The following is an 18,664-nucleotide window of genomic DNA, read 5'->3' on the forward strand; positions in this document are numbered from 1 at the left end:
ATTTATTTTAACACAGCTGAAAACGCTTCTTAAATGCTTTTCTGTGTCTCTGACATCATCCTAAAAGCCACCTTAGTTCCTTACAAATGATCTTAAAGTAATTAAATAAAAAAAGAAAAGGAGATCATTACATTTCACAAAAATGTAATATTTTCCTTTATTTACCTTTCATTTACTAAATCTTCCCTAATATTTTAAAAGAAATAAAAAAAAATTTCATAACACCACAACGATGAGACACAACAACTCATTGAAATGTGGTTGGATGAATACAGGCTCATTAAATCAATTTTCAACGTTACACTCATTGCGTTTCACTTTTTTCTCGACAGTCTATATGTCATAAACGCTTAGCAGCCTACGTTCATACCCACCGTCTCCTCAGCGCTGCAGTTGCTAGCATCCTCTGAATTAAAACACACTCAGCACGTCTCCTTGCCGTAACCGCCTTGCAGCATGCCTGCTTTTCCAGTCTGAATACAGACAAAACACAAGTTTGGGACTCGTTCTGAAAAAAAGGATTTTTCCATTCTAAACACACCCTAAGACCCACTTTCTGCTGGTACTTCAGGCTTGAGATTTAGTCTGAAATTGAGCTTTAAAACACAGTTTACATGAACACAGCCATGTTTTTATTTTACATTTTTATCAGTAGAGTCAGTTCTGGAGAAAAAATGAACTTGCTTTTAAAATAACAACTTTAAAATCATGTAATGCATAATTACTGACATCAACTTCCAGCTAAGCAAATTTTGACACTTTTTGCTGTAGCCACTTGCAGGGTTTTGTAGCCTACAACTAAACACTTTTTTGTGCAAATTCATAATGGCGAAAAATAGAAAATTTTCACAGCACCTGCCTTTTCTGTTATGACACATCTTTGCAATTCAAATTCTGGTTTATAACCAATTTCCTTTGACTAACCATGTAATCTGACCTGACAGAATCAAATGTAAAAGGATTTATGCTAGAGTAACAAGCAAACATATGTTTTCTATGCAACTGCAATTGTCACAGAATTATTTAACATTACAGAGTAGTTACATTTATTTTTCATTACATTTAGTCACGTGTATAAGTTTTATCTGGCTCTTTGACGACAGCCACTATGCTGAAGTGGCCCTCGGTGAAAATGAGTTTGACACCCCCGCTTTGTGGAGTTTGCATGTGTGGAGCTGTGTGGAGTTTGCATGTTCTCCCCATGCATGCATGGGTTCTCTCCGGGGTCTCCAGCTTCCTCCCACAGTCCAAAAACATGCTTCATAGGTTAATTGGTTAATCTAAACTGTCCATAGGTGTGAGTGTGACTGTGAATGGGTGTGTGATTGTGGCCCTGCGACAGACTGGCGAACTGTCCAGGGTGTACCCTGCCTTCGCCCACAAGTAGCCGGGATAGGCTCCAGCAGCCCCGCGACCCCAAAAGGGATAATACGGTAGAAAATGAATGACAAGATAAATGAATATGCTCAGCTCATCACCATGGGGGTTCATGAGCTTTAAAATGAAATAACTTATTTATTTTGTTCTGTACCGTGTCCTTGGGTTTCTTAATAGTTATACCTAAAATTAAATGAATTGTTATTGCCACACAAGAAAAATGGAACTTTCAAAGTACAATAGAATTGATACTTGTCAAATAATCAACTGACATTTCTAAAGCTAGAATAATTTTTTCAAGTTTTATTGAAAAATGATGAAACGCAAAATAATGGGCTTGTCTGGTTTATTATACAAGCTTGTGTAGCAGCTTCATGTCTCCGGCTTGGATCTGCACTCAGTGACCTGTGAAGTGTGATAAAGTTCAAACCTGATAAGAACCTCCTCAGGTATGCCGCAGACAGATGCAAGCTGGTTACATAGCAGCAGGGAGAGGTAAGAAAGAGGAGTTGCTATGGTGACAACAGATATGACATAATAGGTTACATCAATTTATTTGACCTAAAAGCCTTTAATCCTGAGGAATTTGCTTCAACATGTTTCAAGTAAATTTGATGTGACCTCTTATTCAATAAAAGTTATCAAACATATGAAGGGGCATTTTGAACACATTCAACGAGGCATGAATGTGCAAAATGTTCCAAAAATTGTAATATTTTCCTTTTTATTATTTAATTATTAGCTTTTAAAAATGTATAAAATAAATGTGAAAACATACACATAAATACAAAACTAAAATACTCAGAAGCAAATAATATACAGGCTCATATATATAGGATTAAAATTTAAAAACTAATAAATCTTGTTCCTGTCAGTATTTCTTGTTCCTGCAATTGAAGAGTTTCATATATTTTTAGTAAAACATCTTCCAATAGCTGAACCGTGCTGCAGATATTGTGATTTTGGGTTAATAGCAGTTAATTAGAAGGTGAAATAAGCACCTTTCAGCTTCTTTGTGCACTTCTGGGAGGATAGTGAACAAGCAAGAGATGCAGATACATCTCAGCAGCCAGAGAGTGTATTGAAGCTGACACAAAGAGGCAGCTCTGACAAAAGGTTGACAGAAAGACCACTTGGTAAAGTTTCCTGCTGGAATAACAATGTTTGCGTTATGGGAGGAGAGTGTGTGGTAAGGACGTCGCACGAAGGGGCTGCAGTGGCAAACCTTCAAAAGAGAGTTTGCAAAAAGAACTTTAAATGAAGTTCACCGATTAGATTTCTCTTCATCGTATTAAGCATCCAAATGAGTGACTCCTTACTTACAGGCATGCTTTAGGTAAAGAGATTGATTACATATCAGAGGAGCTTGTATGAAAACATGCATGAAATCTAAGCATGGTCAGATTTATGAAGCTAAAAAAAAGCTTGATAGAGACATATAAATACATGTCAGCCGGGACTAATTAACACAGCAAAGCTTGTGAATTCCTTCTGAGCAGTTTTCCCCGATAGGAATTCAAAAGCTGCACAAAAACACCAACGTAGTTGTGTGTTTGTTAGTCGTGGGTGTTTGTTTAAAGAGGCTTTTTTAAATTCTAATTTAAATTCTGCCCCTAGTGCCGAACATCCTAGGTTGTAATTATAAACTCTGAAATCCAGATGGCAAACTAGAAGCATTTCTACTGTAATTTACTGCAGAGCAGAGTACAATTTTCACCTTGTATATTGCATGGCATTGAACTATAAAAATGATCTTTAAAGTTTTTATTCTATTGGATTTTGCTTTATTTCTATTTAAACAAGCATAAAGAAAACCGTTTTTTAAACTCCCCAAACTGCAACTCTAAACTTCAGTACATGGAAGAAGAGACACTTCCAAAAACAATGTTAATCAGGAAGGTCAAAGCTGTCCTGACCATGTTTTAGCCTTTTTCTTTAGTCAAGAGCAGTTTTGTTCAGCATCAGATTTACAAGTCTTCACAAATGCAACACACATCGATGCTTCCACTCAGAAAATTGCAGTATGGGTTAACCAGTCATCAATCTTCCTCCGGTTGGTAATGGAACAGAGCTGGATTCATCTCCAGTGCTGACAGTAAAGCTCTGATGTCAGCTATAAACAGAAGCTAAGACGCGCGGCCAACTGAACAGCTGTCTATTAGCAGTAAATTATGCAGCCATAAAATGTGGTATCAGAATAGGAGTCGAAAAAGAAAAGTAGACAGTCAACAAAATGATAACAGGAGCACGGCACTGTGTTATTGTAAACACTCTTAAGTTACTAAATGTATCGGTGTCGGACTTGTTTTTTTTTTTTTACACGTTTTTAACAAGGTTGGGAGTTACAGGTCGATGGAGGAAAAGATAAGCAAAGAAGGAGGAACACTTCTTGTGACTCATGCGAGGCGTCGTTTGTTGATAGATACTTTATTGATCCCTGGGAAAATTACATAGCAGTCTGCTCCATACACCCATCAAATCACTCACTTAGTAGATTAAAGCGCACGTTCAAAGAATAAAGGTGTTAAAATAAAATAATTATTCCAATAAAAAGAGAATAAAAAGTTGTTGGACATTCAGTGTTATAAAATTTGCTGTTTGATTTCCAAATGACACTGATGACGCAATGTTTTCTCTATTAACCACCACTATCATTTTTTAACCAATCACAACATTTCCCAAACAACATAATGAAGGTCTTTCCAGGTGATGTGCAGAGAACAAGTGTGGCGAGCTTCACTGTCAGAGCTGTGAGAAAAGAATAAAGTTAGAAAACAAACTGTGTTTGGTAAGAGAATGAAAAAGCCTTAAGCTCCCATTCAAAGATTTTAGTTCTGTCAGTGAACAAGATTAGTTTTATCTTATAGTGTAGCTTTGGTGTAGTGAGTCTTCCAGGTTTCTCTGTGTTTTCTCAAAGTCTTTGTGTTTGTGTTAACTGGAATGTGTCAAAGATCAAAACTAAAACACAGAAATACCATGATCATTGTATATATTACAGTCCACATTGACTTTGTATAGCACATCTTCAATTTAGTCTCCTTCAAACCATGATGAGAACCTAATGCACCTTTAGACTAAAACAAAATCAGTTTTTCTTGCTGAATTGTCAAATTTAGACCTAAGATGGTGAATTTGTTCTTCTCACGTTGAAACAAAAAGCTCATTCTTGTGATTTCGCCTTCATTCAGTCCTTGTTTTGAATAATAACAACCATGTGGAATCCATCTGTTGTTGGGCAAACATCACATGAGCGATATCTGCCAAAGTGACTTGGCGAGGCTTCACTTTCAGCCGAGAGGGCAAGCTAACAGCTGAGAGAGTGTGGAGGATTTCAGCACAGTGCTCTCAGGCGGCCCGGCCTGCTTTCATCCGTCCTCATTGCAGCACATCTGCTTTGTCTGGTCCCCTTCCAGCCTCCTCCTTCCATATCGTCCCTCTTCCTTCTCCTCGCCTTAGTAAGCCCATTAGCTAGTACACACACAGATGAAGATGCACACACACACACACACACACACACACACAGACCTTTCTCATGTAAAGGCTGTAGATTAAACAGAGGATGAGTGGAAAAATTGTCACAATAATGCAGTGTTCTCCCTGGAGGTTCTATCCTCTGCCTTTAATAGGGTTATAAATAGTTAAGATATAACTCCTCGGTTAACACACGTCTAATCCCGTCATGCAGTTAACTGAAATTTATCCCTTGGCAGGAATTATTTTGGAAGACAATTATTTATAGGACATAATATGTGTTGGGACAATTTACTGCAAAAATAAGCATTTAAATAAACCCAATGGCTCAGCAAAAACAGCAGATTGTATTGATAAATTATTGTCAAAGGAATCCCAGACATTCTGCATTCAATATTTGACAAAGATTTCATTTTTAACAGTTATATGAATCATTGTCTTTGGAAAATCTATTTTTTGCATATAAATAAGAAATGTTATTGACAGGAAATTCTGTTTGATATATGTGACACTGCAGTTTGTGTCTGCTCCCTCCACAGGCTTAAAAATTAAATAAATATTTATATTTTTCTGTAATTCTTTTTCTGTAATCCAACTTTTGTTTCAGTTTAAACATATCTTTGACTATATGTCACTTTAGATTCTCCAATTATTTTGTCATTTTGGTGAACTGAATTACATTTTTAAAGCACCAGGGATATGTCCAGAATACGCTCCAAAAGCCTCCAGCAGAACTTCTGAGTCAGTCAGCAATTCTCCTCACATTTGGTCACAGAAGCAGATCACCCACAGCTTTAACTCCAGTACTGACCTAGTAAAAGTCATCAAGCCATCATTTTTGAAATATTATAACATTTCTTGATGAAAGTTATTGCTTTTCTCTCATCCTATGGATTTAATAAACCATGGTTCATTCTCAATAGACAGTCACTGACATGTTTAGACGTAAAGCTTCTATATCTCAGCCGCAAATGTTTTGTGAGCAGCTTTTCAATAAATATCTAGATATGTAAAATAAATATCTTAACTTGGGATTGGTCAAAGTTATTATGAGTGTCTGAGTCAATATTAATTTGAAAAAGATCTTAATTGTGGCTATACTGACAACAAATAAGTGTCTTGCTTTTTCAGTTGGAAAATCTTTGTCTGTTTTTATTTTGCCCCTGACTCATATTCAACCCGCATGTTACTAAACTAATAACTCAAGGTAATAAGCTAAATTATTTCCAGAAAAACGATTGTCTAATGTCATGTATCCAACCCTTGCAGAGGCTAACCTTTGCTTAAATCTTTTTTTTGTTTTATGTTGTTTCCTTCATTTGGTGCAGGAACCCTGACAAGGGCCTTCAGTTTTTGATCTCACGTGGTTTCATCCCAGACACGCCCATCGGTGTAGCCCACTTCCTGCTGCAGAGGAAGGGACTGAGTCGACAGATGATTGGAGAGTTCCTTGGGAACAGCAAGAAGCCCTTCAACAGAGAGGTTCTGGAGTAAGTGCTAACCATAATATTGAAATCCTAATTATTTAACACATTCAAGCAGGACATGCTTTGTCTTGCAGGTTAATATTTGTATTGTAAAGTTGAGACTACTAAGATGTTCGCTTTGGTTCCAAACTTTGACATACTTCAATGTTCAGTGCAATAACAAATAAGAGCTAACCAGCAAAGAAGTTCTCACATTAGTTTCCAGGCCAGACACCTAATTAGCAGCTTGACAGCTGCAGCACAATTAACAGCATGTAAATGCATGTGCAAATGTCACTTTGGTCCTGCTAGATTCGGAGGTGGTCCTGCTTTTTCAAATTCTGGTTGAACTACAAACTGTCCTCCTGTGACACCAGCGCTACACCACAAACATGTTTACTGTGTCTCTCCATCCCCGAGGGTCAGCGGGCAGGCTGCCAGCTACTGTCAGTCAAGCACAGACACAAAGAGCTCTGTTTTTCCAAGGACATTTTAATAAGAAAGAACCCTACCTGGGATAGCGATGTGATTATGAAAAGACTAGTGGAAAATATATTAGTCAAGGTCAAAATACCTTGACTTTTAATTTCTCATTAAGGTAAAACCGTCTGTGTAGCTGGACATGCTCAGATTAGCCTTACATAATCTTGGCCAGCTTCAAAAGGAGCCAGTGGATGCATAAAAGACTTCTATGAATCAGTTAGCCAGTTACCATTACCTTGATTAGCTGACCACCATCAAACAATCATTGTAGACTCGCCTACTATTTTCATTTAGCATTTAAAGAACTTATTTTGCAATTTCAGAATGCTAGCAGATCATTATGTGCAGCATTCCTAAAGATTGAATGGCATGTAATATTCATAAACACATTACCATTAGTGCTTATTTGCATATAAATGCATTTTCAAACAACCTTACTGTGGAACTTTAATGCTATTAGAGTTTTGTGTATTGGATCTGGCTCAGAATCTATTAAGAAGCTGGGAACCTACCCTTGGATTTAACTTTTTTTTCATTTATTTATTTTTCTAACGCCCACTTTTAAGATTTAACAGATCTCTCCAAGAAAAACAAAAGATGCATAATTGTTGAAAACATTTCCTAACAAGTTTAAAGCTCATTCTCAAAAACGTCGGTATTTTTATTTGATGTAAATTGTCACGGCAAATGCCTTTGCCTAAAATGCCCAAATGTGTTATGCCAAAACCATAAAAAAAATTACTTATATTGCACTGAACAACTCTATTTCTATCTGTCTGAAGACTGCAGCTGACAGTTTGGGTTATGGTAACACAATGTTACATTCGGTTTAGACTTGATATATCCTAGCAGTGCTTTTCACAGTTTCAGAGGCAAAATGGAATTGTGCTAATGTAAAAGGATTGACAGCTGTAAAATTAATCCCGTACATTTTATGTCTTCAGAAATACTTTTCAGGCCCTCAGAAAACCATGGAGACATGTTTTTTCTTTCTATAGTGCTCACACAAATCCAAAGACTCAGATTTTCAACACATATATTCTGTCACTGATCAACAAATCAAAATTCCACATTCAGCTAAGAATCAACACATTTTTTTTTGTCACATGGTCAGGTGTGATGAGATTGTAGAGTGGTCAGCTTGTGATCAGAACATCTCAGGTACAGTTCTCACCTTGGTCAAAGTGTCCCTGATCAGGGCACTGAACCCCACATTTTCCCTAATGGTTATCGGTTGGCATCAGTGTTAGGCAGTGGAGCCTGTGAATGGGACTGTGACTGTAAAACGCTTTGGGCTTTCAAGGAAGGTAAACAAATGCTATATACGTGTACATTTTGTTTGATGAAAATTCATACTCAGCGGGCATCAGTTCTACAAAAACAAAAACACTCAGAAGACCATGAGGACCATTCCAATAATTGCACTGCACAAAGCATAGGCATGGAGAACTAAATGATAAATAAATTATGCAGAATAGAGGAAGAGGAGAGGAGACCCTCCATAAAACAGTAACCTTCATAAAATACTGGGGAGTTGAGTTTTTATTTAAAAAAGCCTGGTAATCAAGTATGCTTGCTCAGATATTAGGAAGCTCATACAGCAGACAAACATTTCATATATTCATTTGCTGTAAAGTTTTTTTGCAAAAGTTCCAAATTATGTGCAGGTTTAGCCAGTCAAAAGAACGGAAATTCCATTGGGAATAACTCCTTCGTGTTAAAAGGTTGTTTCATTTAAAAGTAACTAGTTATGCTGGGTTTATTGATTCAAAAATGTGTTATAATATTTATTATGAAGAAAACTTGTTTTTTTTTCCCAGGAGAAACCAAATTGTATTGATTTTTATTGCATTTGATTTAAAACCGCTGTGTAATGCCAACAACATCAGTGCATCATTTCTTAAGAGTGTACCCAGCTGAGGGTTTTTTCAAGGTCAAACATGACATTGCACTCTCAGTCCAGCTTTTTCTCAGTCTCTGCTCTTTCTTAAAATGGACACTGCCATGGTTGCAAAGCCGTTTTATTAACAGGTTGATGCTCTTAAGGTTTCCAACACCGATTCACAGCGTGAATATGTTATCAGTTCAGGTGACATTGGGATGCATAGGCAGGATTTTCTGCAGCCCTTCAAACGACAGCATGCAGGGGGTGAGGAGGAGGAGGAGGAGGAGGAGTGATGCTGAAGAGGTACACGATAGGAGAGAGTGCAAAGTGTGTGTGAGAGCACTTTTGATAAAGTGTAGTCACAGGAGAGTAAGCGACGGATTGCAGTGTAATGTGAAAATCTCTCAGGGTGATTTATTGAGTCTTGATATGAGTCTGCAACCATGTGACCCTGTGTGTGTTTGAGAGCACAGGGTCACAGCACACAATTTAATGGTTTTGGTGTTTTTTAAAATGTTCTTGTAGAATTCTTCTCATGGAGAACATAGATACAGAAAATTGATCTTAAAATTAGTATTTGTGGGTATTTCTTTATTCAAATTATTATGAATCAGGATTAGATGGAAAAAAAATGCAGTTGGAAAAAGCTTGTTGCAGTGACGGACTGTATATGCAACAATCGGCGGGCTACAATTTCCCTGCTCCGCTCTGTTCTGATGCATCCTCCTGCAGATGAATAGATCCATGTACGTCTTTGTGATGATGGGAAGTGTGGGTAGGCTTACTTTGCATCTTATATATTTATCCACATTTGATTTTTACATTATTTTTGTCAAAAATTGCCTGATTATCTGAAAAGGATTTGCTTCGATTCAACCACACTACACAAACAGATGTGGTAATTTAACTGCAATGAATGAAAAAAAAACTGCACAGTCTGATAGTAAACGTGTCTGCATGTGCAAACAGGAAAAGAGTGGAGGAGATGGAGAAGAACTCCGGCTTCAAGCAGTCTCTAGTGCAGCCCGTATCACCTAAAGAAGCATTGACAGCTGGAAGAGGAAGAGAAGGGAGGTGGTGGAGGGAGGAAGCGAGTCACGACAATGAGGGAGATCAGACAGTTAAGAAACAATCAAGAGGAAAATCGAGTCCAGCTCGCTGTGAACTGCAGAATAAGCATAACCTTAAAAGTGCTGACAAAGGTTTCTTTCAACAGTAGGACTTACGGTATTGGTAGTTGTTTGTGGAAAAATAAGAAGTTAGTGTTTAAGTGTGATTATTTTTTATAATTGTTACTGCTGTTTCATGTAAAGGAGGTATAGATAACCGCTATCCAGTAGAGAGGTATCTAGGTGCTGTTCCTCTAGATGGAGTTTGCACAAAAATTCAGAAATATAAAAAAATCTTTAACAGGCTTAAGTGATAATTATAGTTGTCTTCTTCCTTGCAAGTTCTCTTTTGAGAAGTTCTTCACAATGTAACTGAACGTTTGTTCCACTCTCAAAGGTGCAATGTAAAGCAAACTTCAGTTACTGAGTGTGAAACCATTTTCACCATTGCTCAAATAAATCAAGCTCTTAGGACTGCCCTAATCTGAAAATAGCATTGAAAGGTTGTTGTACATAGTTGTAATAAGTATTTAGGATATAACAGATAAAATACTAGTGTAGCAGTACAATACTGTGTATGTGTAAGGACCATTTCTACAACAGCAGAAGCAAGAGTAGGTGAAAAAATACACAGAAACTGTGTTGGAGTACGTGCACATTTGAAAAAAGCTGTAGTACAAGTAGATTTTGTGATTATTATTGCTGGAAATTCTAGTAATGACGCTAGATTAATGCTGTGTGAGGCAATGTTGTAGACTCAGCTGTCTTGACTTTTTTCTGCTGGAGCAGCATGTGTCACACTCAAGTACCTACCCCATTAATTCTCTTTGTTCACTGTGATCCATCTTAATGTAATGTGTGTGTGTATGTGTGTGCACAATACTGTTTCTTTCTGTACAACAAACAGAAAAGATCAGAGTCAAAGGCAGTCTTGCACAGCTTTCTTTTGTATGTTTTAATGAATTTGAGGGGGAATTTATCTCTTTAAACGAACCATCTCCATTACCAAAAGAAGAGTGATGGGGACACGAGCAGAGATTCATTTATTTGAGTTGAACCAGTGTGGATATATATGAAGTAAACTGCATAAAAGGCAAATGAAATCCTATAATTTCATATTTTGATCACCATTCCACTTTGTATTTTGACAGAATCTCTCACATCAAAGCAAAAAAAAAAAAAAAAAAAGCTTTGCAGACTGCTTCCAAAGTCACCTCTAACTTTAGGATTTATTTTACATCAACATTATCCATGAAGGATTCATCCCTATAACTCACAGGACAAGATCATATGCCTTTTTAATTAAAGTCATTAAGTCAGGGTTGCCAGGTACTAGAAAGATTTTCTGCTAAGAGGAAATGTGGGACTTTTTGGCAGCCGTGGTGCAAAACCGATAGCTTCGGTTTTATCGCTGGTGTTTGTGGGAGGCCAAAGCCTGCAGAAAACAGGGTGATGCTGGGAATAAAATACATAGAAGTGAGATTTATATATCTGGCTAAGCCCACTGCTGAAGGGGCTGTGTACATCAGGCCTGGATTTAGCCAGCCGCACTATGGGGCGCAAGTCTAGGTGTGCTGAGACTATGGAGTGTCATATACCTCTAAAGCCCATAAAATGCTTAGAAAACCAGCATATTAGTTTATCTGTCCATATAGATATATTTTCCTTTGATCCATTTGATATGTCTGTAAAGTTTTATGCTGAATGTTCTTCCTGACAGTACCGGGCTTTGGACAAACACAAGCAGTCCCTGGTTTGTGCCCTGTGGTTGCATTTATGTTTTCTTTTTTTTCCTTTTTGTGTCATTACATCCAGCCTTACTTTTTTTTTGTCTTTTATTCAATTTGTCTTTTATTTACTGTTATTTCTTTCATTAGTTTTGTTTTTTTGCAGGCCATTGTGTGTGTGTGTGTGGGTGGGGGGGGGGGGGGGGGGACTCACAGCATTTGGGGGATTTTGCCTTCCCCCTGCCCATCCCAATGTCAACCCTTGGTCTTTATATGCTGTCAGATTTATTATAACTTAATATTCTCTGTGCTCCACAGCTGTGTTGTGGATGAAATGGACTTCTCAGGGATGGAGCTGGACGAAGCACTTCGGAAATTTCAGGCTCACATTCGTGTACAAGGAGAGGCCCAGAAGGTGGAGCGTCTAATCGAGGCCTTTAGGTACTTCAAACTGATGCAAAACCACGATATGCAGCATAAGACGTCTTACATTTGATTTCAGTCTCATCTTCAAATCCTTACTTAAACGCAAACTGGTGAATGAAAATGTATTTTATTTTTTGGTTAATTGACAATTACAGTACAAGAGCTCGCCTGAAATATCTATTAAAATAGAAAGCTTTGGCTTGCTGACAAAAAAGGCAGCTGTTGACAGTTGAGTGACTGGATGTAAAGCAAAGTTTGGCATTTTCTTGATAAAACTGCAGCAAAAAAGAAACCTGTCAGTGAAAATTTTCAGAAACATGTTTGATTTAGCTGCATCAAAGCAGAAAAGCTAGATATGTCAACAGATTTTGCTAAATGAATCTGATTTATCAGAGTTTGAAATTGTACTTTGGCATTTGCAGGTTATTTTGTATTGTTTTTTTTTTTCTTAAATCACACTCACTATACACCAGATCCCTAAAATGTCCACATTAGTAGAAAACAAAACAAGCCCATTAGCTGTCACATTTTTGTTTCTCAGCCCAGTTATTTTTTCTACATTTTTTTCCACCTACCTTCTGAAAGTGGAGGCTTTAAAATAAAACAGTCTGTGGTGATGCTGTGAAAATGTGTCACTACCACCTGTCAGAATTGTCACAGTGCCCAAAATAGAGGCCGAGTTGCATTGTCACAGACAGACTTGGCATTGGCGATGTTTGGGTATCAGGCTCGCTCTGCATGTTTTCAAGAGTGAGATGGGAGGAATGTGAACTCAGACTGAAGAAAAGGAGGGGAAATAAAAAAAGAGAGAGGATGGTTTATAAATAACCATCGTTGCATAACCTACACTTGCTTTCTGTGCTTGCCTCCTCTGCTCAAAGGCTTTGAAATGCCTCCAAACAGATACACAAATGCATGCAGGGAAAGGGAGAAATCTCCACAGATAGTGTGGGGAGGATTAGAAAAAAAAAAAGAAAAGGGTAGAGAAAAACGAAAGGCAGGGAGCTGCTTCTGTTTCTTCTGTGACACTGTTCTAATAAATGGACAAACATGAAGCAGGTCCAAATGATGCAGACAGATCAAGTTTTTATTTCTAATCAAGATGTGATTAAACAACATGTCAGTGTTCCACTCGTATTTACAAATCGGTAGAAATTCTAATGAAAAAAAAAAGATTTAAACCATTTTATAAGATATTTTTAAAATTAAATATATATATTTTACCGTAATCATTTTTTTCACTTCTCAGTTAGAAGGCATTATTTTGGATCCTAAAAAACAAACGTGTGAAACATTGATTACCTTTGATAACCAAACTAAACGATTTACAGCTTGGTTATTTTTAAACTAATGCATTTAAATAAAAGAACATGAGATTTCTTTAAGCTTGTGTAAAAGAAAACTCTAAAGCTATGTACATGCAAGGCATTTTTGAAACGCGTTTAGCCCATGGTGTTCACACTGGACAAGCAGGGAGGGGCTTCTTTCGCTACGGTTTTGTAACGCACTACCGCCACCTACAGTTGGAAGAGGCTTGATGCAAAATGTTGAAGCGGTGAAAATCTTGTATATCTTGCTCCAGTCTTTCACAGCTTCATTCTGATATATGAAGAACTTTGGCACAGACCGCAATACTAATTTGTCCTCCATGCAATTTTCCCTTTTTAAACTTTAACACCGAATAAAGTATCTGATAAAAAAGACGCATTTCCAAAATTGATGTAAAATAGCAAAATTAAAAATACTACAAACATTTTTTGTGGTTTAGCAGCAGGATTTAAGTTTTGAATTTAGTTTTAACAATGGAACAAAGAAACATCACTTATTTGAATGTTTCGTAACTAACCGAAACGTGGCGTGTTGGTGTTCTATTTTATTTTTATTCTGTTTCATTACAAAATTCAAGTACAGTATTCCTAGTACCTGCAACCTGTACCACTCAAAGAGCCAAATGGATCAGTTTCCCACAGAAATGCATCGCCAAAATATGGCAATGGTTCATTTGGCAATACTTGTATTGATTCAAAATGCTGTCATTATTTATTTTAATTTATGAGCTTTAAGTTTCCTTTGATCTTTTGTCCAATTTACACAACCTTGAATAGATTTTTTCCATCTGTCAAACACCCAGAGTTAAGATGAGTGACATGATGGAAACAAATTCACTTTGATGCAGACTACTTTATAATTTTTTTTTTTAATCCAGTAAAACCAATAAAGTATATTAATTTTATGGATGAGAACTATTTTTTGTTAGGAAGCAGCTGTTAGTTTGTTGTGTGTCTGGAATCATCATAATCGGTGAGTCTAAGCCCCGCCCCCACCTCTCTACCTGTTCGCACCTCTGCAGCTTCAAGTTGTGTGCAACCCCCCCCCTCCAGCGTGTTCTACACAAACAGCGCAACATACGGTCATCATAGCAGATAGTTGACAGGATAGTAGTGGCTTCCTAATGCAAATTTAATTCATTTTACGCGGAAATGGGTAATTTTAGCCTAGGGAAAAAATGGCTTTTTTGGGGGGGGGGGGTGTTCTTATATCCCCTATTTTACTTTATCCCCTTTTTTTAGAAGAACTTTCCATCTCATAACAGACTGCAATTGGTCTGCGTTCACAGCTACAGACACGCCCCCTCCACGCGTTCACACTGCTTTCTTCCTCCTGCCAGTTCGCTCTACCTGACGGTGTTAAAGGCATCACGACAATTTTAGAACATGATATTTATTTTACAAAACCACACAGAGCTGCAGCACAGGCATGAAATAGCCGCATGCGGCTCCGGAGCCGCTGGTTGCCTACCCCTGTCCTAGTGTAACCGACAAACCTGTCAGAACATTTTTCTTCAAACAAATCAAATACTACAACAGTTTAGTTATGTCTTTTTTCTCCATGATCAATTTTTAAACGATTTGCACTTCCGTTAATTAAAAGGGACGCCGTCCACATGTCACTCCCAAATCGGAGTCCCTGACTGTTTAAAGTTCCACCTGGTTCAACTTGCAACACGCGTTTGTATGGAGAGCCCAAAAATGTGAGTAAAAACTTGCGTAGCTACACTTGAATGCAAGATTTTTGAATGGAAAAGCCTGAAACGCATATTTACAGAGTTCAGATTCATTGGAAGTGGCCGCCTGCTTGAGCATTGCCGAGGGCGGTGTGAACGTAGCTTAAGTGGGAACCTATTAAATGCCAGTCATAAGACTTAAAAACATACAGAACTTCATGTATCTTTAATCTGTCCAACAGGGATATTGGAATTCAATCCAATGGCTCAGTGGGTCTGCAGATCATTACACACACCCAATGCTATAACAATGAATGATTGTAGCTAGCAGTTCTAATGCAAGTGAAAAGCTTGCAGGCTCTACACTGACTTCATTTCCTTTGGACAAAACCTTTTGGAATGTTTTTTATGCACTGTGTAAACCTCCCTGGATTTGCTTGGTATTTTATGACATTGTGGTGAGCTGCAGAAAAAAGTGCTTTCTGTGAAATCAACTGATCCAGGTTTAGTCAGACTCAATAAAAAATTCAATAAGAACAAATTCCTTGGCCACAGCAAGTATACTAACCCTCAAAATCCTGAGAAATGTGTATTTGGCACTTATCATATCCACATATGTGGAAGTGATAAGTTAAATGCCTTCTCCAAGAATTAACCTTGTATGGACTAACAACAGTCTGTAATGCACAACACCAAGTTATACATCAGAAAAGTCAAACCTTATACTCTATTTGGGATGCACAACAAAATTAATAAATAATCAATACCACTTGTAAAACGGGAGACAAAAAAAACTGTTGAATTAAAATCTGATTACATTTCATGATGTATATATTTTAGAGGCTATGTTTGATGTGGCTTCAAATGCAGGTATATTTAAAAAACAAATAATTACAATCAAATAATAACAAGGCTATTTCAATTACATTGAATAAAATAATGTCAGAAACACAAAAGATTTTTAATGTACCTGGTTTAGTTGTTTAGGTTTAAACCTGTTTTAGAAATTACTTGTTAACTAGGTTCTTGTTAAGATATGCGTTTGTTATTCTGGAAAATTCATATTTCCAAGTGTTGAATCCAGTACTTTAATTGTAAACAGTAAATCTGTCCAAACCTCACCTGCTGTACTATTCAGTTTTTCAGGGACAGAGGTTACGGCAAACACTAGCTGAGTTAAAGCTGAAACTCTCATTTTAATAACATGTAATTTTTATGAGCATTGCTTTGTGTCTTCAAGGTCATTTTTTTCTTTTATCATAATCCAGCCTCTCCTATTTTTAACACAAACTCCCAAGGCCCCTCTCTTTATGTATTCCTTACAGCCTCATTTCACTCATATTTTACCTTCCAGTCATAAGGATCCTTTTATTTTAAATGTTTTAGCATTTTCTGAGAATTGACCATTTTCTCCGCTTGCTCCGCTCCGCTTCTCGACTTGTATCCACAGCCAGCGTTACTGCATGTGTAACCCCGACGTGGTGCAGCAGTTTCACAACCCCGACACCATCTTCATCCTGGCCTTCGCCATTATTCTGCTCAACACCGACATGTACAGCCCAAACATCAAGCCCGATCGCAAGATGCTGTTAGAGGACTTCATACGCAATCTTCGAGGTATGTCATTGAAGGCTAATAACTCAAATGACTTTTGTGTTTTTGACATGTTCTTGTTGCATTTTTCTAATGGAGTTCATATAAGGAAAATTATGAAAATAGCATCTCTGAATATTTCTTTATTCAAAATAGTTTGAAAAAGAGCATATTTGTTACATACAAAATATGCGGGGTGGACCACAAGCTCCCAGCTCCACTTTATTCCAATTCATCCACTTGTAGAAAAATGTCCTCATCTGAGCTGACATTAGGCTCAAAACTGTAAGATTGGATGGCTCCAATACTGCTCGCCATTTTTGTTGGAGCGGTAATATTAGCCTGGGGTGTCAGGGACTGTTTTGGAGTTTCTAATGTCAGGATAAACACACAAACAACAAGCAGCACCTCTAAATATTAAACCAAAAATGTTCTGCCCTGAGTGTAGATCTGTATTTGACGCCGACATATCCACATAAAAGCAAAGTCAAGGAGGAAATGTTTGTCTCCCAGCAGTCACTGTGAAGGTCAAATGCTTCATTTCATGTTTTAAAATGAAATAAATTCTGACACTTATGACAGATCTTTGCAAAATAAAATACAAGTACAGTACAACAGTGAAAAAATGATGTAGAACAAACTTGAAATAAAAGCTTTCTGTCAAACCTATTTCAGGTGCTTCTTCCTCTAGAATGAAGGGTTCTTGAGCCATTTCTTTCAAAACTGATTCGGTTTAGGGTGCAGAATTCTATCATAATGGATTATAAATAAATAAATAAATAAATAAATAAATATGCATCAAACCACTTCAGCTCCAATATAACCATAATTTAGCATCTTCGAGAAAACAAAAAACATAAGTGATTTTGTTTTTCATATCTGGAAACATATTTAGGGGTTAACATTTGATATTTTTTGCAGTCAATATGTTTAGCAGAAAATAGATGGAAGGAAAATATGATTAAGTTTTGTTATTTCTTTTTTTTAATTTCTTCTAATCCTTGAACTAATTAAAAAGAAAAATAGAAAAAGGAATGTGAACAAATTAATGGCAGAAAATGGCCTTCCGGATATTTAAACACAAAAAATCTCAAAAGGACTGTCAACACAGGATATTCCTGGAAAAACATAAACCACAAACATATGAGAAAAACAACAATAGAAATTGGGGTTTACAGTCAAAATGTAACTCCATGCTTTTTCTACAATTAAAAGGAATTATTTGGGTGAAATCATTTTTCGTCCAGGTCACAAGTATTATTTTGAAGTAACACTACTACAAGTACTATTGGCTGCTCTACCAAACTCTTCCTCAGATAACCTCTAGCTGTGTAGCATTCCAGCCGGACTTGATTCAGACGATGGACTCAATGATAGTAACTGATGGACTATGATGGGGTATTCCAACCCATTTATTTACTCCACAGTCATAGTCACACCGTAAGAGCTGAAGAAAAGCATAAAAACAAACTTACAATAATTCCTTTTTGATATACATTCATTCTTTACCTCAGCTAGTAGCGTTAGATTGTTGAATAACTTCAAACAGAAACATATTTTGTTATTTTACATGAAACAAATTGAAAATAATCACAAAATGTATACAGTAAACATAACCAAAAATCGTACCTGTTCGCCTTCCAGCTAGATGCCAAAAACAAATTACAGCTTTACACAGTTATCTGTCCGTCTTTTTTGTCTGTTTCCTTTGTTGCCGTAGCATCAGCTGTTAACCGTTTTTTTGTTTCTGTTGAACTGACACGCTTCACAGAAAAAGCGGAAGTGGAACCTTCACAATAAAAGTCTTCCAAACAAAATACACTTCACAAACATTTACACTGTTTTTTATCATTTGCTTTTACATCTTCAAAATATTTCTTTTGAAATTAAAGGCATCTTCAATAAAAGGAAATGTTAAACAATAATAAGAAAACAATTAAAATGGGTCTTTTACACTCCCACCAAATCATTTGGTGTTGTTTTTTCCTTTTTTTTTTTAATAACAGGTTGATAACTACGGTGGCCCAGAAGGGTCACAACACAACACATTAACTTTACACACAACACATTAACTTTACACACAACACATTAACTTTACACACAACACATTAACTTAACACACA

General features: G+C 36.9%; 1 protein-coding gene and 1 long non-coding RNA gene across 3 annotated transcripts in view; one reads left to right on the top strand and one right to left on the bottom strand.

Annotated features, from left to right (window-relative positions):
- Positions 1-18,664, top strand: part of iqsec3 (IQ motif and Sec7 domain 3) — a 101,461-nt gene that overhangs the window by 58,245 nt on the left and 24,552 nt on the right. For both annotated transcript variants that reach the window (XM_023952353.1, XM_023952352.1), the window contains exons 5-7: positions 6,177-6,338; positions 11,837-11,959; positions 16,399-16,565. In XM_023952353.1, coding sequence (XP_023808121.1) covers positions 6,177-6,338; positions 11,837-11,959; positions 16,399-16,565 — 452 coding nt within the window. The remainder of the gene's footprint in view (positions 1-6,176; positions 6,339-11,836; positions 11,960-16,398; positions 16,566-18,664) is intronic.
- Positions 17,923-18,404, bottom strand: LOC105358530. Its single transcript, XR_912148.3, has 2 exons — positions 18,171-18,404; positions 17,923-17,988 (listed from the first exon to the last, which is right to left on the bottom strand). It is a non-coding gene; the product is annotated as an uncharacterized LOC105358530 (long non-coding RNA).

This window comes from Oryzias latipes, chromosome 23, assembly GCF_002234675.1.
Source record: "Oryzias latipes chromosome 23, ASM223467v1".
Taxonomy (NCBI): domain Eukaryota; kingdom Metazoa; phylum Chordata; class Actinopteri; order Beloniformes; family Adrianichthyidae; genus Oryzias; species Oryzias latipes.